The sequence below is a fragment of the Vombatus ursinus genome, unplaced genomic scaffold (assembly GCF_900497805.2).
Source record: "Vombatus ursinus unplaced genomic scaffold, bare-nosed wombat genome assembly UNPS02014802.1, whole genome shotgun sequence".
NCBI classification, from domain to species: Eukaryota; Metazoa; Chordata; class Mammalia; order Diprotodontia; family Vombatidae; genus Vombatus; species Vombatus ursinus.
Genome location: NW_020954580.1, coordinates 22,957,921 through 22,985,616, shown reverse-complemented (window position 1 = coordinate 22,985,616; position 27,696 = coordinate 22,957,921). Strand labels below are relative to the sequence as shown.

At 36.4% G+C, this 27,696-nt stretch overlaps 1 protein-coding gene across 9 annotated transcripts in view; it reads left to right on the top strand.

Annotated features, from left to right (window-relative positions):
* The window catches only part of NBEAL1 (neurobeachin like 1), a 184,542-nt gene that overhangs the window by 151,475 nt on the left and 5,371 nt on the right, over positions 1-27,696 (top strand). For 8 of the 9 annotated variants that reach the window (XM_027873645.1, XM_027873639.1, XM_027873637.1 and 5 more), the window contains 13 exons: positions 4,306-4,436; positions 5,870-5,979; positions 12,213-12,330; positions 13,387-13,484; positions 14,819-14,935; positions 19,885-19,974; positions 20,563-20,672; positions 21,278-21,450; positions 21,987-22,081; positions 22,369-22,485; positions 23,054-23,215; positions 23,926-24,074; positions 24,594-24,729. In XM_027873645.1, coding sequence (XP_027729446.1) covers positions 4,306-4,436; positions 5,870-5,979; positions 12,213-12,330; positions 13,387-13,484; positions 14,819-14,935; positions 19,885-19,974; positions 20,563-20,672; positions 21,278-21,450; positions 21,987-22,081; positions 22,369-22,485; positions 23,054-23,215; positions 23,926-24,074; positions 24,594-24,729 — 1,606 coding nt within the window. Of the gene's footprint in view, positions 1-4,277; positions 4,437-5,869; positions 5,980-12,212; positions 12,331-13,386; positions 13,485-14,818; positions 14,936-19,884; positions 19,975-20,562; positions 20,673-21,277; positions 21,451-21,986; positions 22,082-22,368; positions 22,486-23,053; positions 23,216-23,925; positions 24,075-24,593; positions 24,730-27,696 lie in introns of those variants that run through there. The other variant, XM_027873646.1, reaches the window with a different exon arrangement.

Below are 27,696 nucleotides of genomic sequence, written 5' to 3'. Positions count from 1 at the left end.
AAATAATGAATCTTTACTAACAATCTTTGTTTTTGGGAGAAAAATGGTATATAAACAAGAAAAGGTCATTTTCACTTTCTTGTCTTAGATAGAGTTCCAGTGTCAAGTGTCAGCCCAGCCTAAAATTGGTCTAACCAGTATAGTTTGTAGTCGAAGCAGCCTAGTTTGTGCAACTAATTTTTAAGTAGATTCTTTTCCACTATCACCTCACTATATCTTTCTGATAAATATAAAATCCAAACAACCTCTCAGTGGTTTAGAGCTGGATCCTGGGATTTTGCCTAATCTGTTTTTCTGTTAGCCTTATAAAAAATATTGAGTATGTCAAGAGAGCTAGGAAAAGGGGGAATAAATAAAATATATTATTACCTTGTAGAAATAACTCAAGCAAGTTTCTTTTTTTTTTTTTTGCCCATTGTAATATCATATGCCAAGCCCTCTGATCCTTTAATGTAGAAGTTGTTAAATCTTGTTATCCTAACTGTGGCTCCACAATACTTGAATTTTTTCCTTCTGGCTGCTTGCTATATTATTTTCTCCTTGACCTGGGAGCTCTGGAATTTGGCTGTAACATTCCTGGGCCTTTTCATTTTTGCATCTTGTGGTGATTGGTGGATTCTTTCAATTTCTATTTTATCCTCTAGTTCTGGAATATCAGGGCAGCTTTCTTTGAGAATTTCTTGACAGATAATGTCTTTTAAGCTCTTTTTTTTTTTGATTATTGCTTTCAGGTAGTCCAGTAATACTTAAATTCTCTCTTCTGGTTCTGTTTTCCATATCAGTTGTTTTCTCAGTGAGATATTTCACATTGTCTTCTACTTTTTCATTCTTTTGATTTTATTTTATTGTTTCTTGATGTCTCATGGAGTCATTAGCTTCCACTTGTCCAATTCTGATTTTTAAAGAATTATTTTCTTCATTGAGCTTTTGTACCTCCTTTTCCACTTGGCTAAGTCTACATTTTAAGGAATTTTTTTCTGCAGTGAATTTTTGTACTTCTTTTACCATTTGGCCTATTTTTTTTTAAGGTATTATTCTCTTCAGTTTTTGGGTTTTTTTGTGCCTCCTTTACCAAGCTGTTGACTCTTTTTTCATGTGCTGTCATTTCTTTTCCCAATTTTTTCTCAACCTCTCTTATTTGACTTTTAAAATCCTTTTTGGGCTCTTCCAGGAATTATTTTGGGGCCTAAGAGCAGTTCACATTTTTCTTGGAGGATTTGGATATAGCAATTTTGACTTTATTGTCTTCTTCTGGGTTGGTGTTTTGATCTTCTCTGTCACCATAGTAACTTTCTGTAATCAGTATCTTTTTCTGCTGTTTGCTCATTTTCCAGTCTGTTTCTTGACTTTTAACTTCATATTAAAGTTGAACTCAGCTCCCAGGTTTGGAGGGGGCACTATCGTAAGCTTCAGGTTTTTTGTGAAGATGTTTTCAGAGCTAGGTCTCGGGGTTTGTAAGCTTTCAGTTCTTCTGAGATGGTATGGTCTAAGGAGAGGTGTGTTTACTCCTCTCCTGGCCTGTGTCTCTGGTCTGTGAATGACTACAAGCACTCTTTTCTCCCCTACAACTGTGACCAGGGTCTCTGTTCCCCTGCCACTGCAAGCTTTGGTGTGCTAGTGCTCCTCTTCTCCTTGGGACTGAAACCCAAAACTATGACCCAGACCCAAGTATGGGTTATGCAACAGAACTGCATCCAGTGCCAGCAACGGGACCCTTGTAAACTTCTTCTGACTCCTTCTGACATCTCCTTGTCTTTCCCCTTACCGTCTATGGACTGAGAGCTCTGGAAGCAGCCTCTGTGGCTGCTGATTCAGTCACCCCCAAGACCTGCTGTTGGTTTCCTATGGCCCAGCCAGCACTGGTGCACTGGGGCTGGACTATATTCCATTTTCACCCCAGTGCAATAGATCTTTCCTATCAACCTTCTAAGTTGTCTTGGGCTGGAAAATTGTTTCACCCTGTCTTTTTGTGGGTTCTGCCACATCAGAATTTATTTTGAGGCCTTACTTAAAGTTGTTTGGGAGGGAATTTGGAAGAGCTCAGTTGAGTTCCTGTCTTTTCTCCACCATCTTGGCGCTCTGTCTCATGACCACCTTACTTCTTACCTCTTCCTAATGACCCTAAAAAACCAAATTATTATCTAAATCTTCTTACTTCATTAAACCTTAATAATGAATGACTAATCGCCTAATTTGGTCCCTAAACACCATTTCACCCCACTTCTCCTTGTTTCTTTTTCTCTCCCAGTGTTGACTTGGTTTTCTAACCTTGGTCCCAAATATTTGCTCTCTAAATTATATTCAGAATCTCTTTCCAAGTGTTTTCTTGTTTTCTGTTATCTTTGTTGTTGTTGTTGAATCATTTCAGTCCTGTCCAACTTTCTGTGACTCCTTTTAGGGTTTTCTTGGCAAAGATACTGGAATGGTTTGCCATTTCCTTTTCTAGCTCATTTCACAGAAGAAGAACTGAGGCAAACAGGGTTAAATGTCTTGCCCAGGGTCACACAGTAAGTGTCTGAGGCCACGTTTGAACTCAGGTCCTCCTGACTCCAGAGTTGGTTCTCGATCCACTGTGCCACCTAGCTACCCTCTCCTTTTATGTATTAATTATTTATTTCTTTAATTGGGTAACTATGCAAAAGGAATCATGATTGGGTTATTCTTCTAGATGTGACAAAAAGGGTACAAGAATTATCCAAATATTTTATCTTACAAACATAATTTCAGCATTCGGCCAAATTCTCTAGAGTACTTAAAAATTAAGTCTATTTCAAACGCATCCTTCAAAGTTTCATCCTGTGCCCTTTTCTCTCTCTCCCAGGCTGCTAGTGGTATAGTAGATAAGAGTTGTGGATTCAGGAAGCCCTGCATTCAGATTTGGCCTCAGCCACTTACTAGCTGTGTCACCTTGGGCAAGTCATTTAACATCTGTTTGCCTTAGTTTCATCAACTATAAAATAGGCCTACCTTGCCCAGTAGTTGTGAGGATCAAATGAGATAATATTTGTAATGTGCTTAGTATACTGCCTGGCACATTGCAAGTACAATATAAGTATATTATTATTATTATCTGCCCCCTCTTTGTGGGTGGTCTCATCAGTTCCCATGAGATCAGTTCTTATCTTTGTATAGGTGATTGCCAAATTAATCTACCTAGCCATAATTTCTCTCCTGAGTAGTCCCATTTCTGCATCATCATTTGCCTGTTAGGCATCTACAGCTTAACATGCCCCAGATGGAATCATCACCTTTCCATCTCTCCTCCCTTTTTCTGTTCTTTTTCTCTGTCCTTTTAGTCACCTAGAATTCCTGCCTCTTTGTCTCCCTTAGTCTCTGTCTCCACTCATTTCCTACAACTTACCCTTTCTACCTCCACAACAGTTTCCCTCCATGTTGTCTTATTGCAGTCCTGGATAGTTTCAGAAATTTTTACACCATAATTAGGGTTTTCATCCTCCTTCAATGAAATAAGCAAGCCTGGAAAATGTTTAATGGAACTAGCTAACGGCAGAGTCTCTTTTGTAGAGCGCAGCCTTGCTTCTCCAGGCTGCAGAGAACCCGGAAAGCTTAAATGAAAAGAAAAAAAAATAATTCTGCCCCTTCAATCACAAAGAAAACTAGTCACAGAGCTACTTGTTTGATTCTACCTTCACTTCTGTGGATGAAGATTTATGAAATTTTTCAAATGGGAAGGATTAATTCAGAATTCACATCAAAAATTTTAATCAAATTAAATTAACATTATTGACTTACACACTCATTTTTCAAATCTATTTGCATGTATATTTGAAAGATGAGATCGTCTGTTTTTCTAAAATATAAATAAAAGTGAAACAGAAAATTATGGATTTAAGAATTCTGGTCACTTCTAATGGACATAATTAACTAATGAGACTACTATTGTACTCTGTTTCATGTCAGTAATGTACTTGTTTGGATACTTAGAGGTGTGATTTCTAGAACTTTCTCAACATTAATATTTTTCCAATAACCTTTAGTTGTCCAAATATGATTTTCTGTGGAAATAAGTCTCTTCAGAGTATATTCTTATAAATTCTATTTATTCAGACTTTTGTCTAATATGATTTAATTTTGAAATATTTTAATTACATTGACTTTAGTAGAGAAAACTATAGTATTTAGAATTGACCAAGAAAACTAGAAAGATAGAGTAGGCAAATCATTAAGAAAACCACTTTCTTAGAGATGAGAATAGAAACAAAGAAGAAAGGTTTCAGACTTCTTTTTTAACATGGTTTTTTAATGTTTTGAATCAGGTGGTGTTCTCTCCATCCTTATACACAGGTTTGATTGTGCTGATCGACAGTTCCATTCTATCCCTGCTACCTGGCAGGCCCTCATGGATAATCCGTATGATGTGAAAGAGCTTATTCCTGAGTTCTTCTACTTCCCAGAGTTCTTGGAAAATCAAAATCGTAAGATTTGACAAATTATGAAGTTAAGAATTTGACCCCTTTTGAACACAGTAGCAGGGAGATTGAGATATTTTTCATGGGGAAAAACATTCTTCTCCTGAATATTTTGCCAATTGAAACTCATTCTTTCTATGACTTATTTTTGGGGAAGTTGATAAAATCCATGTTTGAGTTTTACCTCCCAAGGCAGTGCTATAAGTAACAGAGAAGTTAGATAGATTGGACTTGGTGAGAGAGATCGTTGTGTAGATGGCATTCATCTAAGAACATGGTAGGGAGATCTGCTTTTTTCTCCCACAACTTTTCTCGTGCATTGAATAGGCATGGGAAAAGGACAAAGACATAGAGCACACAGAACAGTAATACAGAGTGAAGATTGTGGACAATGACTCATTCAGGATTATAATCTTCTTAGAAGTTCACTGTATGTTTTTAAAGCATAGCATAAAAATAAAATTAGACTGTAAGATAAGATACTGCTATCAGTAGGTTTGAGGTCGGGGCATAGTGTTGTAGAAAGAATGTTAGAGCTGACATCAGGAATCTTAGGTTCTCATAATGTTTTTACATACCTTATATTTGTATGGCACTTTATAATCCTCAGTGTTTTGGCAAACATATCCTTTTAAGAGTGCTTAAAAGTTTGTTAAGCAATTATTGTTGTATCTCCATTTTATAGTGAGGATTTTGAGGCTCAGAATTGTTGGTGATTTAGCCAGGGTCACTTGAACCTGAATCTTTTCACTATTTGTCCAGTGTTTTTTCCATTGCTCTGCCCTGGGCAAATTACTTGCCTTCTTCATCTGTAAAATGATGGTTTGGGTAGAATGATTTCTGAAGGTCTGTGAGTCTGCAAGGTACAAAGTACCAAAAACACTTTACTGAGTGAGTTACATGCCTTAATCATCAGAAGAAATCTTTCCCCCTTATTTTTAATGTAAGAATACTTAAAGGAAAATATTGGTAATATTAACTTGAAGTGTCCACATACATTGTTTTATCCTTAGAAAGGAAAGAATCATAGCCTCCAGATATTTCTACATTCATTTTTCTCATCAAGCTAACTCATCAGACTTCTAATTTATTTCATAATAACTGTGTTATTTCATCATTTGAAGTAGTGAAATAACTAATTTAAAACTTGATTCATACAGTAGCTACACTTTTCATATTTTCATATTAGTAAACTTCTAAAATAGAATCCATTCAAGAAAAATAATTTTATTTGTTGAATATGTTGTTAGAACAAAATGCATTCTGGTTTAGTACTAAAAAAACTAATTTTCTGTTGATTCTCTAACTTTAACTTTATGCCAATGAGAAAAAAACAAAACAACCCAGTACCATCATATTTTGATCCCAGGAATGGAGCTTATTTTTTCTTACTGATATTCCTTTTTAATTACTTTATTTTTCTCTATTATGTATTATAGATTTTAATTTGGGGCGCCTACAGATCTCCAAAGAACTAGTAGGTGATGTGGTTCTCCCCAGATGGGCTAAAACTGCTGAAGATTTCATCTATAAACATAGGAAAGCTCTGGTAAGCCTTCTCTTCTTGGTTTCTCATACAGATTAATAAAAGAGAAGCATATTTTTCTTAGAGGCCAACAAAATAATTATTTATTTTTATTGATAAATCATTATAACAGTAAAGGCCTTAGTGACAATAGGATTTTCTAGTGATATGAAATGTCTCTACATATATATTACTTTAAAATTTGATAACAAAGTATTAAAAATGTCAAGTTCTACAAGGTGTTCATTTTATGTGAAACCACCTCAGTCATTAATGCCATAATCTGCTTTACTTTATATTTCCTATAGTTGCTTCAGTTTTTCTAGACTTTGTTTCCACTATAGGTATTTACTACAATTCAACCAAATGGGACAGTTGTGCTAGTGTGCTTCACTACCTCACTGAGGTCTTTTTTGTTGCAAATTAAGTGAACCTCATCATTTGAGATAGACAGATGTGATGTTAATGTCATCATATTGATAAAAGTCACCATGCTGGCCCACCCAGTTCCTTATCTGAAAAGAAATATTGGAGAGTCTGGAAATTTCCCATGATGCTCATGGTCCTTATGCTAGTTATTACTGGAAATCAGTACTCTAACCATGACTTCCAGCAGTGTCAGGGCACTGATGCTATAATTGATGTTATAGGCATTCACAGTTCTCTCCTTTCTATGATTTGAACCCAAATGATGATTATATCCCAATTCATCATTCCCAAGAAGGGCTGTTAATGAAAAAAGACAGCTTGAATTAGGCTCAAATGTTAACCATGTTACTCCAGTATGTGTCTAAGGGTACATTCTTATTAGTAAGCTTCTTGAGGGCAAAAACTTTTTCATTTTTGTCTTTGTATCTGTAGTGCCTAGTAAATTGTCTCATAATATAGTAAGTGCTTACAAGTGGCTTGCTGAATTGAATCAGATTCTCATTTATTACCTCATTTAGGGACAACTTGGTAGGATAACAGAACTGGAGTATAACCACACAAGTCAGCCTTCAAAAAACAACTTCTTTACAATTACTTTTATGTCTCCTCCCTTGCTTTTCTCCCAAAGGAACTTGAAATCCAAAGATATGCTGTTTAGCTTTTAAGAAGATGGCATTTTTCATAGAGTTTTTTCCAAGGACAGCTCCGGTATTTAGTACAGTGAAGGGGGTTGGTTAGAAAAGCTGGTTAATTTTCTAGTTGTTCCTGAGTCGTAGGGTCATGGTGATCCATTGATTGCTTGAAATCATTTCCCATGTGTTGCACACACCTTCCATACTTGGATGGAAAATGTGATGTCATCAATGTGGGTGCTTCGTGCGGAAGTGCTTATCATTACCTACTTATGCCTTCTGGCTCTGGCTGACCCTCATCCATGCCTTGTAAATCTTCTCTCCTCCAGGGGACGCACCTCATGCGCTGGGGGGGGGGTCTTACCTTAGCATCTCATGATTCCTTGAAAGGATTTGTTGCATTTGGTTCTCTTGTACATCTGAAAACATGCTCTGTGACTTAAAAATTGGCTCAAGGGAGAATGGCAAAAAAATTGTATTGGAAAATAAGACTCAGGAGGAAGAAATGCAGTCAAATAAAGGCTGCTAAAGAAGCCTGAATTGTACATATCATAAATTCTTTCTTCAAGAAGATAGTTTAAGGGGCAACGAGGTGGTGCAGTGGATAGAGCACTGGCCCTGGAGTCAGGAGGACCTGAGTTCAAATCAGACTAGACACTTGACACTTACTAGCTGTGTGACCCTGGGCAAGTCACTTAACCCCCAATTGCCTCACCAAAAAAAAGATAGTTTAGAAGTAGTTTATGGGGAATAGCAGGAAGTGATTGATTAATAATTTTTGAATCATGATCTTTGTGCCAAGTGACTCTTCAGAACAAAGATCTAAATTACTCCTTTCACTTGACTTCTAAATAAGCTATTGAGGCTAAAAGAGGTGGCGTGGTGTGCTGAATAGAGAGCTAGCCATGGAATGAGGAAGATCTGGATTCATGAGTTCCTGCCTTCCCAAAAAGCTTGGAAACTACCTTCACCAACAATTACTTGTTCTCCTTGACACTAACATTGATTTATAGTACTTGAAAGTTTGCAAACTGTTTGACATTATTAACTCATTTGATCTCACAAAAGTTCTGTGAATAAAGTATTATCACCCCCATTTTATAGATGAAGAAACTGAGACCAAAAGAAGTTAAATGACGTGCCCAAGATGACAGCAGTTTATAAGGCAGGATTTGAACTCAGATATTCCTGATTCCAATTCTAGTGCTCTGTTTCACCCTACCATCTCTTTGCTGTGTAGAGACATGTGATGGTCAAAAGCAGCAGGGATTTAGAATATAAATTTGTTTATAATGTTTTATTGGGGGGGTATTGGGTGATTTTGAGTAGCTCCATCCCATTAAACAGCTAAAAATCATGGGAAGGTGGGGGAAAAAAAACCACATTTATGGAAAGCTTGTTGAGGGACCCAATTAAACCACATCATCCCAATAGCATTTTTTTTTTTTGAGTATAGAAGCATATAGTAGAATCCAGCTGCTTTCATTTTTTTTGTCCATTAATTTATTTATTTTTAGTTTTCAACATTTCACTTCCCCAAGATTTTGAGTTCCAAATTTTCTTCCCATCTCATCCCTCCCCCAACCCCAAGACAGTGTGCATTCTGAATACCCTTTCCCCTAATCTGCCCTCCCTTCTATCTCCTTCCCTTCTCTTATCCCCTTCTTCTTCTATTTTCCTGTAGGGCAGGATAGATTTCTATACCCCATTGCTTGTATATCTTATTTCCCAGTTGCATGTGAAAACAATTTTTTAACATTTGTTTTTAAAACTTTCAGTTCCAAATTTTCTCCCTTCCTCCCTTCCCACTCACCCTCATTGAGAAGGCAAGCAACTCGATACAGGTTATATTTGTATAGTCATGCAGAACATTTCCGTAGTAGTCATGCTGTGGAAAACTATGTTTCCCTTCATCCTGTCCTGCCCCCCATTTATTCTATTCTCTCTTTTGACCCTGTTCCTCCTCAGAAGTGTTTGTTTCTGATTACCCCTTTCCCCAATCTGCCCTCCCCTCTATCTTCCCTTCCGCCCCCCCCCCACTCTCTTATCCCGTTACCCCCTGTTTTCCTATAGGGTAAGATAGCATTCCATACCCAATTGAGTGTGTATGTTATTTCCTCCTTAAGCCAAATCCAATGAGAATAAGATTCAGTCATTCCCTCTCACCTTCCCCCACTTCCCCTACACTGTAAAAGTCTTTTCTTGTGTGTTTTATTGGAGATAATTTACCCCATTTTACCTCTCCCTTTCTCCTTTTCCCAGTATAATCCTCTCTCACCCCTTAATTTTATTCTCCAGATTTCACCCATTCATCTTCAACCCTGTGCTCTCTCTCTATCAATCTATCTATACATACAATTTTTTCCCCTCCAACTACCCTAATACTGACAAAGGTCTCATGAGTTACAAATATCATCTTTCCATGTAGGAATGTAAACAGTTCAACCTTAATAAGTCCCTTATGATTTCTCTTTCCTGTTTACCTCTTCATGCTTCTCTTGAGTCTTGTGTTTGAAAGTCAAATTTTCTATTCAGCTCTGGTCTTTTCATCAAGAATGCTTGAAAGTCCACTATTTCACTGAATATCAATTTTTTCACTTGAAGGATTATACTCAGCCCAATTGCATTTAAGGATAAAAGTGGAAGAAGGATAACAGAGCTAATAAATGGAAGTCATTTATAAAATAACTATAAGAAACACCACATTTGGACTTTAGAAGTCACAGTCCCTGATATGTGTTCTGAGCAGATAGAAAGGTCCTAAAGAGTGCAAAGATGGGAATTGTTATTGGACTAAACATATATGCCAAGAGGAAGTCTGTGCTGGAGTCAGCCCCTTTTGAGGGTGTTGAGAGATTGAATCTCAAGATGTATCTATGCTGTCAAATCTCTTACCCTCTCTGAAGCTGTTTACTAGTTATAAAGTAAGAAAATTGAACTAGATGACAGCTCAGGTCCTTTTTTGCTTTTAAGTATTTGATCCTAGGTATATCTGAAAGAGGGAAGGGAAAAAGCATTTATTAAATGCTTGTTACTGCCAGGCACTGGGCTAAGCCACTTTATAAATATTATGTCATATGATCCTCACACCTACCTTGTGACGTAGGTGCTGTTATCCCGATTTTAGTTGAGGAAATTAAGTGACTTGTCCAGGGTCATGTGGCCAGTGAGTATCTGAGGCTGGATTTAATCTTCGTCTTCCTGACTGTGGTCTCATTGCTCCATCCGGCACTCCACCTAGCTGCCAACAAGCATTTATTAAGTGCCTAAGGTCCAGTCATTGTGCTAAGCTCTGGGGAGACAAATAAAGGCATAAAGAATCCCTGCCCTCAAGGAGCTCACAGTTTAACAGATGGAGTCAGTATGCAAACAACTATGTACAAACAAGGTACATACAGGATAAAATAGAGGTTATCTCAGTATTAATATTAAGGAGGACCAAGAAAGTCTTCTTGTAAAAGATGGAATTTCCACTGAGACTTGAAGTAAGCTACAGAAGCATGGATGTGAGGAGGGAGAGAATTCCAGGCATGGGGGAGAGCCATGAGTTAAGAGATGGAGTGTCTCGTGCAAGGAGCAGCAAGGAGGCCAGAGTTGCTGAATTGTAGAGTTCCAAAATCATAAAAGTTACTAGTTACTGTTGAAAAAAGGCAGTTGAATAAACATCAGTGATAACTACTGGTATACATACTTATTTTCCCACTTCTTTAAAAACTCAATGAGGATTATCTATACATCAAACAAGGGCATCCTTAAGGAGACCTTCATCAAGACTTTTAAGAAGCCTTTGGTTAATAAATCAACAGACCATACTTTTACAGTCACACAGTTAACTGAAATATTCAGACAATACATGATCCTACTGTGCTCATGACTTATTAATTATTAAAAAGCATGTGGTATAGTAAAATGCTGCCTTAAGTGTTCTCCTGAACAAGGTGTCTTTAGTGCATTTCGGTCACTAGCATTTATTAAGTATTAACTGTGAGCCAGGCATTTGACTAAATTCTCGGAATGCAAAGACAAGTTTAATAATCCCTACCCTCAATGAGCTTATATTCTAATGGGGGAAGCAACCTGTATACATAAGAATATACAGAATAAAAGGTAAATTTGGGAGGGGTGCACAAGCAGCTGCAGGGACCAGAAAAGGCCTTGTATAAAAGGGAGCACATGGACTGAGTCTTGCAGAAGTTGCAGAAGTCAACAAGCATTTATTAAGTGCCTGCTGTATGCCAGGCACTATGCTAAATGTGCTAAGCAAGGTGGCTACAAAGAAAGGCAAAAAGTCTTTGCCTTCAAGGAGTTCACAGTCGAAGGGGGGAGATAAGGTGTACATAACTATGTACAAACAAGACATGGACAGGATTAATTGGGGGTAGTCTAAGAGGGAAGGCACTGAGATTAAGTAGGAAAAACTGGGAAAGGCATCTTGCAGAAGGTGAGACTTTAGCTAAGCCTTGAAGGAAGCGCCAGGAAACCAGAGGTAGAGAGGAGAAGGAAGTGTGTTCCAGTCATGGGGCAGAGCCAGAGAAGGTGCCTGGAATTGAGAGATGGGGAGGAGTATGAGAAACAGCAAGGGGGATGACTCCTGAAGAGATAGGCTGGGGTCAGGTGTTAAGGAGCTTTAAAAATCAAACACAGGATTTTATATTTGATCCTAGGGCAATAGGGGCCTATTGGAGTTGATTGAATAGGAGTGGAGGAGGGGAAGAAGTGGGTAACATAGTCAGACCTGTGCTTTAGGAAGGTCCAAAAATGGGCCAGAATTGGGGGAGACTCTGGGCCAGCCAACTGATCAGCAAGCTGCTACAGCAGTCAGATAATGGGGGCCTGCCCCGTGGGGGAACGGGGGGAACAGTGGCAGAAGAGAGGGTAGAATGTGTTAGAGAGAGATGCTGAAGATGGAAACGACAGGAGCTTGATGGTGGTACAGCTATTGAGCTTTCCTTCCCTCTCCCATCTTGCCCAAATTATTCTGGATAGTCAAAATGAGCTCCTATCTTTATTTCCTGAGCATTTTCTTTCTTCCTTTAAGAAGCATTGTGTGGATTTGTTTAAACCATGTAGAATTTGTGTTCACAGCATACTAGGAGTCACAAATGGGGATTTTCATCTTGATTTCCAAACATGATGTATAATTTTATTTATAAGGTGGAAAGTGTTTATAGTTAATGCAAATTATTCCTGTTCTAGGAGTCTGAGTATGTTTCTGCTCATCTTCATGAATGGATAGATCTGATTTTTGGCTATAAACAAAGGGGCCCAGATGCAGTGGAAGCACTCAACGTTTTCTACTATTGTAGTTATGAAGGTATAAATTTCAATATTTTCTCTTTGTGATATAATAGTGACTGGAACCATCATTTGAAAAAGTTCTAAATGTATTTCTGTTTTGTACTTGAACTTGACAACATTGACTGTATAACCTAATGCACAAAAATGTAATTCTGATGACTCAAGAAGGTTTTTCTCCCCTTATAAGCACCAGGAATCTCTGGTTTTCTTTGTTTCTTTTTCCATGATTACATTAAGGCCCAAAAGGTAGATTTTTAGCCAGATGGGTTCAAATTTATCAAAATAAACCCTAGTCAAAAATTCTGCCTAAATGCTGCAGAATAGTATGGAACCATTCAAAACAAAGTTATTGGGGCAGCTAGGTGGTACAGTAGATAGAGCACCAGCCCTGGAGTCAGAAGGAGTTCAAATCTAGCTTTGGACTTACAAGCTGTGTCACCCTGGACAAGTCACTTAACTCCAATTGCCTTACAGAAAAAAAAAAAAAACAAGCTTCTTAAAGATGCATTATATCTTAAAGGTGTCATTAATTACAAATAATTTATATTTTAATTCCTTCCAACTTTTGACCATATAAGCCCATTTTAAGGTACAGTTTTGAGCAGGGGTGGGGAACCTGACATTATTTGAGTATACCAATGAGGGGAACATATGAACTATTCATTGGTTATTTCTTGCTCTCATTATATGGCCAGCCCACTTCCTTTCCCAGTTAGAAATTTCCCTGATGACATCCTTTATGCCCACATATTGCCAGGCAGGGTTGGTGTCCAGAGAAAGGATGGGAGGAAGCTTCAAAAGAGATACCGATTGAGGATAGTTTTTGGTAAAGAGAGGAAAAATAGAAACCAGGTGGTCTAGGCCAGTGCTTCTCAAGGGTTCTTAGGATGAAAATAGTAAAAGTAGGCAAGATTATTCTTCACCATTTAAATTATGATCTATTCACATTATTGCAAGTGGTGAATTGAAGGGCTCATAATGTTTCAGATAATATGAATTGAGAAATCTATGTCAATGAATGACTTCTTGATTTTTTTTGCCTCTTTTTTTTTTAAACTTATCATGGCTTTAGGAGCAGTGGATCTTGATGCCTTAACAGATGAAAAAGAAAGAAAAGCTTTAGAAGGAATGATTAACAATTTTGGGCAAACACCCTGTCAGCTGTTAAAGGTAAATCATTAACAAATTATTGACATGAGGAAGTATCAAAATTTGAATTGCCAAAGATTGGCGTTATATTCCCCAAGACCATCCAGAACATTGGGGAAAAATGTATATATAGTGGCACTATACAATATCTGCAGTTAAAGCTAGGTGGCACAATGAATAGAGTACTGGGCCTAGAGTCAGGAATATTGAAGAAGTGACATTCTGTGAGTCAGAGATGAGGGGCCAGTACCCAGGGGGTATTATCCAAAATGACCTGTTCTTTCGCTGTCCTTCAATTAATGAAATTAATTGAATGAATGAAAAAACATTTATTAAGTGTTTTACTATTTGCCAAGCACTGTACTGAGTGCTGGGGTTACAAAAAAAAAAAAGCGAAAGACTGTCTATCTTTTATTTGTTTTACATATTATCTGCTTGTATTTATTCTGCATAGTCTGCATGTGCTTAAGATGTACATATACCTTACTGCCCTAACAGGATATAAGCTCATTAAAAGCCTAAATTGTTCCTTTTTCGCCTAGTGCCTGGCAGCCCAGTTCATTGCATGTAGTAGGTGCTTAATAAATTATATTGGTTGATTAAAAACACAAGAATAGTTACATGGGAACTTTAAAGACAAGTCTATAAGCATTTATTAAGGGCCTACTCTGTGTGTAATTAAACGCATAATGAAATGTATTTTACATCAGGCTTAACTTTTGCAACTTTTTTTTTAAACTGATGCTCACATTCTCTTTGCACTAATCTATTTCAATGGAAGAGATCCCAAAGGATGACAAATAACTGAAAATATGCCTCCTATTTAGATAAAATGGATAATACATGTATTAATAATTAGGAGTTGAATCTAATTAATATTGATAATTGAGAGCTAAATCTAATTAAATTGCTTATTCTCTCAGATAAATTTCCCAAGAAATGCAGGGTAGGATTGAGGTAGAAACTCTTCAGACAGATTTGTCTTCCTATATTTCAGCTTTGGTACTGCAGTATTAATGGGGTTTCTCTAATTATGTGATTTTATTTGTTTGTCCAAATGATTGAATTGTACCATTCAGTTTCTCTCTGAGACTGAGTGAGTAGAGACTATATATTAGAGATAGGAAGTTGTCCTGTAAGTCTTTCATTTAAGTTTCCATTATGGAGAAGGGAATGCAACAATGTATGGATGCTTTATCCTCCATGATTGTAGTAAAAATTCTATTCTTTTGTAGTTCTCAGTGATTGAAATTTTGGCTGAAGATTAAAGATTAAATTGTGAATGGCACACTTTGTAATGTATGTTGTATATGTACTCTGAATTTAATCATTTTTCCCTTAAAATTATTCTAAAGGAACCTCACCCTCCAAGATTATCAGCAGAAGAAGTAGTACAGAGACAGAACAAAACAGACACTGCAACCTTGAACCTCTTCCAGCATCTCCCTGAACTCAACTCATTCTTTATAGAGGTAAAATTTCACTTTATGACATCACTAAAGCATACCTAGTTTGAAATCATACCAACTTTCATTCAATTACATTTAATGATGGAGGGGCAACGATTGAACAGATAACAGAAAACCATAGCATAGAGAATAAAAATAGTCCTGAACCTCATCAGAAGACCTGAGTTTGAATCCCACCCATGCTTCTTCCTACTTGTTTGACCTTGGTCTTAACCTCTCTGAGTCTCGGTTTCCCAATCCATAAAATGTGATATTTACCACACCTACTTCAACAGTGTTGGGAGGATCAAGTGAATTATGTAAAGCACTTCAGAAAGATAAAAAATTATACAAATATGTTGTTTATAATAACTTACAATTGGCTTTTGAAAATTTTTTCTTACTCTTTACTTTGAAGTTATCTAATTCTGAGCAGAAGTCTGAACTGAGCTGTTTATTCTCCCTGAGATTACTTTATATCAGTCTACAACCTCCATTAGCTCCCCAGTATCTCCAGGATCAAATAGAGACTCTTTTGTTTGGCATTTAACACTTTTCATAACCAGTCTCCTTTCCTGTCTTTATTTCCCTCAACAACACCCTGTAACCCAACAATCTGGCCCAGGGTAGGAAACCTGTGGCCTTCTAGGCCCTTGGGTGCAGTCCAAGTTTTACAGAACAAATCCTTATTAAGGGGATTTGTTCTGTGAAGTTTGGATTCAGTCAAAGGATCACACTTGAGGACCTAGAGGGCCACATGTGACCTCAAGGCCACAGGTTCTCCACCCCTGATGGCCTGTTTGCTGTTCCTCACAGACAGTGCTCTGTCTCCCATCCCCTGCTGTTGACCTGGCTGTCTGTCTCTCAGGCCTAGAATTCTCTCTTTCCTTACCTCTTAAAATCCTGGGCTTCTTTTAAGACTCAGCTGAAATGTAATCTTTACAGAAAGTCCTGCCAGGCTTCTCTGGCTGTTAGAGCCTTCCCCTCCAAAGCTGCTTTCCACCTGTTCTGTTGGTATCTATTTATATGTTGACTGACACATTAGAAAGTAAGTTTCATGAGAGCAATGACTGTTTTGCCTTTTTTTGTATCCCCAGTGCTTAGCACAGTGGTTGGCACAAAGTAAATATTTACCAATTGATTGATTCATACCTTCTTAAAAGGGTGAACAAATAAGTAGCTTGGTCTAAAATATGTCTAAAATGAAACTTGCCAAGAGAACTTTAATGCCTCTCAAGGACTTATGGTTCTATATTCTTTTAAGTCATTGGTCTAGGTGAGAGGGTGTCAGTGAATTAGGTGAGCAAATACCAGAGGTAATGTCATTTTTTTGGGGGGGGGCTAGGTAATGGGGTTAGATGACTTGCTTAGGGTCACACAGCTAGTAAGTGTCAGGTGTCTGAGGCCATATTTGAACTCAGGTCCTCCTGACTCTAAGGCTGGTGCTCTATCCTCTGCGCCACCCTAGCTGCCCTATTTTTTTGTTTGTTTTTGGTTTTTTGGTGACGTCATTTTAATTTAATATTCTGCTACTGATCTGTGATTTCATCTGTGTGGCTATTCCCACCACTCATGCCGATTGCAACTTGCTGTACTTTTTTTTTTCATTATAAGCTTAACAAGCATCCACAGACACAAACATTTTAACTTACAAATAAAAACAGAAGAGAGGATTATATACGAAGCTGTACCAAAACTGCTCTGCGTGTCTGTGTCTTATTCCAAACTTCTTTCTTTTCTATGCTTCATTAGTGTTTTTTCTTTAATTTTTGATTTTCTTGGCATCACTACATGACTAGCTATCAATTCCTCTCCTTCAATAGAAGCCCTCTCTTTTATTTTTTATTTCACTTTTCTCTTACTAATCTTTCTCTGATTACCCCTACCCCCCCCAACATTGAACAAGTTAAAAAAACCTTGAGAAATGAAACCTTCAGGATATACATATATAATCTAGCAAATAAAATCCCCTCACTGGCCATGTCTGAAAATATATGAATTATATGTCTCCTTATGCCTTTTAAGTTTATCACTTCTCTAGCAGAAAGTGAGTGAGATGTTTCATCTTCATTTTTTTGTATTCATTTATTGTATTCATCTTCATTTTTTGATTGCAATTTATCATTGCATTGATCAGTGTTCTAAAGTCTTTCAAAGTTGTTTTTGTCTGTAACGCTGTCATTGTATAAATTGTTCTCCTAGTTCTGCTCACTTTGCTCTGACTCAGTTCATAAAGGTCTTCTCAGTTTCTTCTGAAACCGTCTATTTTGTCATTTATTATGACACAATACTGGCCTTACATTTATATGCCACAATTTGTTTAGCCACTGACCATTCCCTAATAGGGAAGTACCCCCTTAGTTTTCAATTTTTGCTGACAATGAAAAAAATTATTAGAAATAATTTTGTACATAAAGATCCTTCTCCTCCTTTAAAAAATTTTTTTTGGAGTACAGCATAGGCCTAATGTCAGTAGAACTAGGTTAAAAAGGATGGACAGTTTGGTAAACTTCTGGGCATAGTTCCACATTGCTTTCTTGAATGGTTGGAACAATTTACAGTACCACCAATAATGTATTAATATACCTGTTTTCTTGCAACCACTCCAACTTTTATAATTTTTCTATTTTACCAGTAGAATGGGTGAACCTTAAAGTACCTCAGAGTTGCTTTAATTGCATTTCTCTAATTATTAGTGATGTAGAGCATTTTTTCATATGGTTTTTGATAGTTTGATTTTCTTCCTTTGAAAACTGCCTGCCCTGAAGAAATTACCTGTCTGAGCTAGAGGAAGAGTTCATCACCAAACATGATATGGGTTTGTAGGAGATAAAATGGATAATTTTGATTTAAAATAAAGTTAAAGTTTTAGATAAAAAAATAAACCAATGCAGCTAAAATTAGAAGAAAAGCAGGAAAGTAGGGAAAAAATCTTTGCATAAAGGTCTTCATTTCTAATGGTATCATTTGATAAAGGTCTCATTTCTAAAATATATAGGGAACAGAGTCAAATTTACAAGAATAAGAGTGATTCCCTAATTGATAAATGGTCAGTGCATTTGAGTAGGCAGTTTTCAAAGGAAGAAATCAAAGCTATCAATAGCCATATGAAAAAAATCCTGTAAATTGCTAATAATTAGAGAAATACACATTAAAACAACTCTGAGGTACCAACTCATACCCATCAAATTGACTAAGAAGACAAAAAAGGAAAATGCCAACTACTGAGGGAATGTAGGGAAGTAGGTACATTGTTGGTAAAGCTATGAACTAGTCTATTCTGGAAAGCAATTTGAAACTATGCCCAAAAAGCTATTATACTTTGCCTATCCTTTGACCCAGCAATATCACTACCAAGTCTATACCCCAGAGAGGTCAAAGAAAGAGGAAAAGGACCAATATGTATTCTTAACAGTTCTTTTTGTAGTGACAAATAAATTGAGCCTGGGATGATGCCCATCAATTGGGGAGTGATTGAACAAGTTATAGTATATGAATAATGAAGGAATATTGTTGTGGTGTAAGAAATGATACAGGGCATAGTTTCAGAAAAATCTGGGAAGACATGTATGAACTGATACAAAATGAAGTGAGCTGAACCAGGAGAACAGTTTACATAATAACTGCAATAATGCAGAGATAATCAACTTTGAAAGACTTAGTAACTCTGATCAACACAATGACTAGCCACAATTCCAAAGGACTTATGATGAAACACGCTATCTACTTCCAGCTAGACAATTAATGGACTCCGATTTTAGATCGAAACTTCCTTCCCTCACTGCCTCCTTTCTTTCCCTCCATCCCTTCCTCCCTCTTGCATTTTTGTTTTTTTGGCGGGGGAGAGGTGTGATGGAACATAACTAATATGGAAATTTATTTTGCATAACTATTAAAAACAACCAACTGCCTGGTCGTATCCTTTGACCATTTATACCTTGAAGAATGGCTCTTAGTCTTATAAATTTGAATCAGTGCTTGGATACAAAACTTTCCAAAGTCAAATTTGCTTCATACATTTTTTTCCTAGTTACCAGTTTCCCTTCTAATTTTTAATACATTAGATTTATTTTTGCAAAACCTTTTAGTTATGCATAGTCAAAATTGTCCATTTTCTCTTGTGTGGTTCTCTCTGTTGCTGGTGAACTCTTTCCCTATCCATAGATCCAAAAGGTAATTTTTTTCTTTGCCCCTCTAATTTGTTTATGATGTTTTATGCCCATTCAGTTTGGGGTAACTGTAATTCTTGGTTTTCAGTTGCATGCCTAATTTATTAATCTGTTCTTTCTTTTTTGTTGTTGTTGTTGAATTCTGCCTTCTAATTCATCCAGCTGTTTTCCTCCACTTTATGTATTAATTTATCCCATTCACATTCATAATTATCATTCTTAATTATGCATTTTCCTTGAGGATAGCTCTAATCATTAGGTGTTTTTCCTTGCATCAAGCTAAAATGTAATTCTCCGCTGTTTCCACATTGTTGGTCCTAGTTTTGCTCTATGGTATCCAAGCAGTACAAGCCTAATCCCTCTTCCACAAGACCATACAACCATCATTTATTAAGTGCCCACTATATGTACCAAGTACTTTGACCAGGTACCAGGGACACAAAGACAAAAAGAGAAATATCTGCCTGTGAGGATCTTAAATTCTTTCAGGGGAAATAGCATATGTATATACAAATACATATTTTAAAAAACCATTAAAAAAAATAAAGGTAATGACAGAAGTAGGGAACATCAGCAGCTTGGGTGATCAAAACAGATCTTGCATAGGAGTTATTTTCAACAGTGGGTTTTGAAGGACACGTTGGATTCTAAGAGATAGAGGTGACAAATAAGTTTGCAAAGCACTTTCTTCACAATAATCCCATGAGGTAAATTGAGTAAGCAAGTCCATTGCTCTTTCTGTCTCTCAACTTGATTTGGGATTTTTCTGATTTAAATTCTAATATTTTTCTATTTCCCTATTAGGGTATCAGTGATGGTGTTCCACTAGTAAAAGCTATTGTTCCCAGAAATCAGCCTCGTTCTTTTATGACTCAGGGTAGCCCAGAGATACTGGTGAGTTGGCATTTATCTTTTTCAGACCCTGTTGTCCTCATGTGACTAGTGAAATGGCAAAAAAATGTAATAAAGCCACTTAAACATAATAGAAAAACTTATCACTTGCCATGTAATCAAGTTAAAAGAAAAAGTCAAGTTTGATATATGTAAAGAGAACATAAATAGATTAGTCAGAGGTATTTGTTGCTTACAAATGCTGCACTAAGTGAAAGCCATAGCAGAATACTTTATTGTTGATCAACTTCTGGTTCTAACTTATGTAATAATAATATACCTAATAGCACGAGCCCTCAGATTACCTGTTGTGGATACAGTTACACACTAATGATAATTGAGAAGTTAATGGAAAATGACATATTATTAAATTTAGCAACCAATCAGTCATATCTGACAGTAAGTCTTGGGTGAAAGTAAAGGACAGAGTTCTTGTTGGACCAGATGGTGAAAATTTCTTTATATTTTACACAGTTAAAAGACATAGTTTCTCTATCAGTTATCTAAATGTTAAAATGTTAGATCCCCAAACCATCAGTGGAAAGGCGAAGCTAATTCATGTAATTTCATTATTTGTCTGTTGTTTTCCAGTTAACAGTAAGCATGAACTATGTAATTGGAACCCATGGATGGCTGCCTTATGACCGAAACATTTCTAATTATTTTACATTCATCAAAGATCAAACTGTGACAAATCCTAAGTAAGTAAATGAATAGTATTGATAGCCACAAGTAGACAGTAGCATTCCATCCCTTTACCTTATTATCTGATAACCAGATTAATTTAGATTATCTTCTTGATTACCTTTGGTAGCTGAATGTGCCTACATTTCTGCTTGACTGCGTGGTTTGATTCTTAGCTTTGCCCTGACCTTCGCTTCATACTTGCCCTTAGACTCCCAACTTCTTGCCCAATTGTTCATCCACCTTTTTCTCTGAATTAAGAATATTGTTGACTCTTTTGCTGGTCTTTTCATTTCAGTGATTCAATTCTATCCATGGTCTTAATGCTAACATTGTTGGTATTAGCAGCAAAAAATTGATTATTGCCCACCTACCTTAGCTTCTTGATATTATCTCTTAAAAAACTATTCTTCATGAATAATATCTTATCATAAATGATATCCGTGTAGTAAAATGAATATATTGCCTTTAAAACTTTTTTGTCATGTAGTGACAGATGAGTTGCATTTAATTAAAGAATATAAAATAACAATGAATTTCTGAAAAAGCTAGTAAAAAATAACTTTATGTTTCAGTTTATCCAGTTGTTTAGGAAAATCCTTTTTTGTTAATGTGTTTACAGAACTCAGCGTGTCATAAATGGTCCTTTTGCTCCAGGACTGGATATTACTTCTAAGCTATTTGTAGTATCACATGATGCGAAGTTATTATTCAGTGCAGGACACTGGGACAATAGCATTCGAGTAACATCACTCACCAGAGGCAAAATGATTGCACAGCACATCAGGCACATGGGTAAGGATTAACTTTAATCTCTGGAATAGAAACATCTTCTATACTTACTGTGGGCAGTCTTAGTCTAACAGAAGAAATGGTGAAAACACACTTCCCTCCTCTTGGCGGACAGATGAGGAACTGCAGGTAGAGACTGTTAGATATAATGTCAGAAGTGTTTATTCTTTCAATTGGCTTTACTTATTTTCTTTATTACAAAGCAAGGTTCATGCCAGGCACGGTCCTGAGCATTTTACAAATGTTAGCTCATTTGATCCTCACGTCAACCCTGGGACATAGGTGCTGTTATACCCATTTCACAGTTAAGGAACTGGAGGCAGACAGAAGATAAGTGACTATCCTGAGGTCTCATAGCTAGGAAGTATATGAGGCAGGATTTGAACTTAGGTCTTCCTGACTCTAGGCTCAGTACTCTGTGCTCTATGCCCTATAGCTTCCCTCTCTTTTGGGACTAGAGTTATGAGACCAGTAACAAATTTAGGGATTTGATCACTTTACCTTAACTTAGGCCCTTTTATAGTTTTCTTTTCTTCCAGATATTGTGACCTGCTTATCTACAGATTATTGTGGAATACATTTGATTTCTGGTTCAAGAGATACTACATGTATGATATGGCAAGTGGTACAGCAGGTAAGTACACTTGCCTAAGGCAGTATCAGTATTAAGGGGCAGAATCAAGGTTTGCCCTCCTAGGACACCCAATCCAGTGCCCTTTCCAGTATACCATGAAATATTGAATTCCATATATGCAATTGAATCAGCGTGGGCAGCTTTTAGACAGTGGTGAATAACCTCAGTTATGACAGCTCTGTCATATTTGTTCATGATTTGAAGGTTAATTTCAATATGAACTACGTTATTACAAAAATAGCCTGTAGAAAGATGGCTTTACCCTCACTCTGTTGTTTTGTTAATAGGGAAGTGTTCCTGTGGGCTTAGTGCCCAAACCCCTTCAGATTCTTTATGGACACACTGATGAAGTATCTAGTGTTGGCATCAGCACCGAACTAGACCTGGCAGTGTCAGGCGCAAGGGTAAGATTTTTGCCTTTTTTTTTTAAAAAAAAATTCATTATCTTTATTCTAAGTGACGGGGAAAAAAGTCAAAAATTCATTTTTTATTTTTAGGGCTCTTAGCCAGTGGGTAGGTAGAACTGTATTTATATGTCAATCTTCAAAGAAAGATGCATACAGAAAAAATTAAAAGCCATTGTGATTTGTTGCTACTTGAAAAAATTGAATTCCTGCAATTATAGATCTGCTGAACAGTGGTTTGGAGGAGTTGTAAAATCTAAGCTCTTTGAGGGCAGGGACTGTTTCCTTTTAGGCTTTTCATATCCCCAATGGTTGTCATTGAGCCTGGAATATAGTAAACACCCAAAAAATGTTCATGGAATTGAAAAAAATGAGAGAAAGATCAGGATAGAATCTCAGGATAGGGAATGTACCAGAAGGTATGTGATTTTGTTGGAGCAGTCTTCTTTCTATTTTTATTTATGTCCACCGTCCCCAGATTTTACTTCCCCTGCCCCTTTATACAATGTCCTTTCCTTTTCCTTGTCTTTTTTATCTTTTATTAGCTTCTATTATCTCCTCTTTGCAGGATGGCACTGTGATTATTCATACAATTCAGAAAGGCCAATACATGAGGACTTTGCGACCACCATGTGAGAGTTCTCTCCTATTAACAATTCCCAACTTGGCCCTATCATGGGAAGGACATATCATTGTCCATTCCAGCATTGAAGAAAACACCAGCCTCAAGGTATATAACACCAGCTTACTATGTTCATGTAATCATCCTGGACTATCCATAGTGGCAGCTGTTCATTTAGTCTCACATTGTATTGGTGTTGTGTGGGCATTTTGAGGAAAGCAGGGAAGTCCTTATTTCAGGAGGGTAGATTTCTTCCACTGTTTATGTCCACACCAGGAGAAGTTCATTTCAGTGCTGTATTTTAGTGATCTGTTACACTTTATTAAAATACACATGAAAAAGAATGGTTTTCATTATACTGGAATAATTAAGCCTAAAGTGGAAGTTGTATGCAGTGTTTCTCCTCTATCTTCTATATAGTAATTTTAAAAATTCTTGTTTTATGAAGAAAATTGCAAATGACATTTTTGGTAATATGAGTTCTTGTCAAAATTGCCTTTTTGTTTCTCAGAATTACCTGGAGGTATTATTTTAATGTCTATTAATACATTCTCTGTCAAGTAATTCTTACTGAATCTTTATTTGTAAAAACGAGAAGTTATTAGTTCCTACTTCCTTGGGCTATTGCAACGATGAAAGGAGATATTGTGTGTATAAATGCTTGGCAAACTGCAAAACTCTATATTAGTATGCCTCTAGTATTATTCTCCTTAAACTCCTGAATTCCTTTTCTCATATTTTTTATTTTAAATTTTCTGAGTCTCAGAAGTTATTCTCTAATATATGCTCTAAAATCTTCCATATTTTAATCTCCACAGGATAAAAATGCATTACATCTCTTTTCTGTAAATGGAAAGTATCTAGGGTCTGAGACCCTTTCAGAACAAATATCAGATATGTGTGTAGCTGGAGAGCACATTATAGTGGGCAGCTTGCAAGGATTCCTGTCCATACGAGATCTCCACAGGTAAATAACTAGAATCATCAGCTGGTCACTTAAGGAAAATGTGGTATGATTAAAATAACCAACTATGTGTGTCAAATGCAGTTAATTATCACAGATGCCTCCTTTGGCATGTGTAACAGAAATGTTGAAAGCTAATATCATGTTCCATGTTAAGGATTTGAAAAACTCTGTCAAAGTGACACTTAGAGTAGACCAGGCAGTTTGTATAGTGCTGTGACAGAGTGTAAGGACTAGGTAAGGAGAGATTTCTAGCACATTAAAGTATTTTTTCCCAGTGCACATAATTATCAGAAAAAGTGGCACCTTTGCAATAAAGAAGCAATAAATTTGACTAGAACACTTTATCTTTAACACGTGACACCTCGGGACTCTCAGGATGTTAATTTTCTTATTATAGAATTTTTAGGGTTAGATGGCTTGATTTCTAAGAAATTCCTTCCTCTATCATTATATGCAAAAGTCTTAGTGCAGTTTGAAACTAGTATTTTATGTGTTTTTCTTAATTCATTTTTCTTCTAGCTTAAGTCTGAGTATCTCCCCATTAGCCATGAGGCTGCCCATCTACTGTGTTTCTATTACCAAAGAACATAGCCACATCCTCGTGGGACTAGAAGATGGCAAATTGATTATCATTGGTGTCGGCAAGCCAGCTGAGGTAATGTTTACCCATCAGGAATTTTCTGTCTTGAGCCATTGAAGATCCTCTTGTTTTTCCTTAATTCCACCTGAATTAGAAGGTAATGCTATCCTGTCTCTTTCCAAAACTAGAGTTAGATCTGCTAAGTAACTTCTAAGTACAAAGTGGGAATTCTTTTAATTTCATTTTTAGAAATACCCAATATGTCAATTGCCTTTCCAGCATCATTTCTCACTTCATTTCACAAAGAACACCCTCATGTAACCCTATTGACAATTTAGTGCCCTGTGGCTGATATAAATTTGCAGGCATAGGCTTCACCAGTTCCTGAATATTTAGATATCAAATAATCACCTGCTTCTGGGACAAAGAGAGATTGTACTTTATGGATTATGGCAATTATACTCAAGAATTTGAGTTTCAATACAAATAGAAAGAAAAAAGATATTTTTAACCTTCAGTGATAGAGACCTTACAGTATGACACCCTCTCATAATTATTTCACAACAAAAAATCTTTGTAGAGACTCCAGTTGCTAGGATTTGTCTATTATAGCTATTAACTTTTTTGTGTGCGAAGATTCTTTTAGTATACAGGTTGATTTTATTTCTTTTAATATATGTTAATAGAAGTATTAGATTTATGAAATGCAAGTGGTGGTAGCATTTCTGAGCCTTAGTATGTCTCCAAACATTTAGATCATGTTTCCAGTGTAGAAGCTTTTCTTGAATGCTTAATTTCTAGCTTAATATATAGCCTTCTTGCCCTTTCCTAGTATGACAGAATTCTGTGAAACCTTAAATTTTTCTCAAAAATATCTGTCTCTTACAAATCTCCTTGTCCTTTTTAGTTGTTTCAAGTAGCCTGCTCAGATTTTCTTTTAAAGTTTGCTTTCCTCTCTCTGTATCTTTGAGTTTCATCCTCAAAATACAGAGATATACATATTAGATGTATAAATTATTTGTGGTAATTGTTGTTATTGATATAAACCAACACAAAGAAAATAAGATTAACTTTGTTTTGCATTTATTTTCCTAACTTATTAATACTTGACCATATGATTTATTTGTATGTGTTTCGCACTGTCAATAAGGTATACACCACTGGTATATATATCCGTCTTTTAGTAATTCTGCACATCCATTTAAGAAACTATTTTACGCTGCCATCTTCACAAAATGTGCTGTACGTACACTCATGCTGCATTAGCAAGAGTCTAGAGATTCCAGAGTTATTTGGGAAGGTAGAACTTCATTTGGACACCATGCTGCTGACTTAAAATATGTAGTTAAAATATGCCCATTTATTCAAGATCTAAGCACAATGTAGATTTTATTATAAAGTAAAAGTCTCAAGGTAAGAAAGAGTTTATTAATTTGTTAACACCTAGAAATTTCACTTAGTAATTTAAAATGTAATATAGGAGGCCCATAAATATGATTCAGGGCATCTAATATAAGAGACATAAGAAATTAAAGCTACTTATTTCTATAGATCTCCTACTATTAAGAAAGCAAGCTATTTTGTAACTTAAAATATTCTAGATGAATTCTAAATATAAATATACTATCTAGATATAAGTATGATCTCATTCTATAAAAATAGGATTTATTTCTACCTTACATAATACTAATACTAAATACGTAATTACTTTACATAATCAGTGCTACTCTATATTTTGGTGCACAGTATTACAGAATATATACTTGACTTTTTTTAAAAAAGTTCAGGTTTTGATATTCATTGACACCTCCTTCCCCAGCCCTAACTTGCTTCTTCTGCTGATGGTCAGCAGCAGAACTCCCTGTCTCCATTTGGGGAGTACAGGTATAAGTGGATATGTTCCACCACAGGAGCAAAAGCTGAAGGTAAGCCACATTTGCTGGCTTTTTGAGCTCAGCATTTGCAGTCACATTGGTCAGTACGATAGGCAAGGAAATAAGCATTTATATAGTTACTTATGTGCCAGGCACTGAGCTGAGCCCTTTAGAGATATTATCTCATTTGATCCTCACAACAACTCTGTGAAATAGGTGCTGTTATAAACCCCATTTTCCAATTAAGGAAACTGAGGCAGAAAGAGGTTACATGACTTGCACAGGGTCACACAGGTAGTAAGTATCTGAGACTGGATTTGAACTCAAGTTTTCCAGACTCCAAGTCCAGCACTCTATCTGCTATGCCACCTAGCTGCTTTAAATGAAGTGAGGGTGATTGAGGTGCCATAATATTTGTGATAATATTTCACATTTTACATAGTGCTTTAAATTTTGCAAAGTGCATTTAGATTTACAATGTAATTTGAACATTTATTGCCTAATTTGGCCTTAATTTTCAGGGGTAGAGGGCTGGAAATAAGTTTTTAGTTTTATTAGGTCAATTTATTCGCTACTGTATACTGTATTTATAATATTTTATCTTTGTAATTGGTTTGATAACAGAAATTTTTAGAAGTTACTTACTTCTAAAGGGTTACATTTGAAACCATGAATGTCTATTATATACAGCTTGGTTTTATTTGAGCATGTAATAAATTTAACTTGGTAGCACCAGCATTGTATCACTTGTCTTGTTTCCCCTTCTGAACTTTTTTCTTCTCCATATTTTATTTTATTTTATTTTTTTGCTGAGGCAATTGGGGTTAAGTGACTTGCCCAAGGTCACACAGCTAGTAAGTGTTAAGTGTCCGAGGCCGGATTTGAACTCAGGTCCTCCTGAATCCAGAGTTAGTGCTCTATCCACTGCGCCACCTAGCTGCCCCAATTCTTCTGTGTATTTTAAAAAATGTTTCATTGACACTTTTTCTTTTTCCTTTTGGTATCATTATCACTGTTTCCCCACTCTACTCCATAAATCCACCCCCCTCATTCCTCAGAAAGCCACTGGCCTCCTATAACAAATAGACATAGTAAAGCAAACAGATAAACACGTTTGCCATGACTGAAAATATCTCATTCTATATCTCTGGTTTAGCTCTCTGCCAAC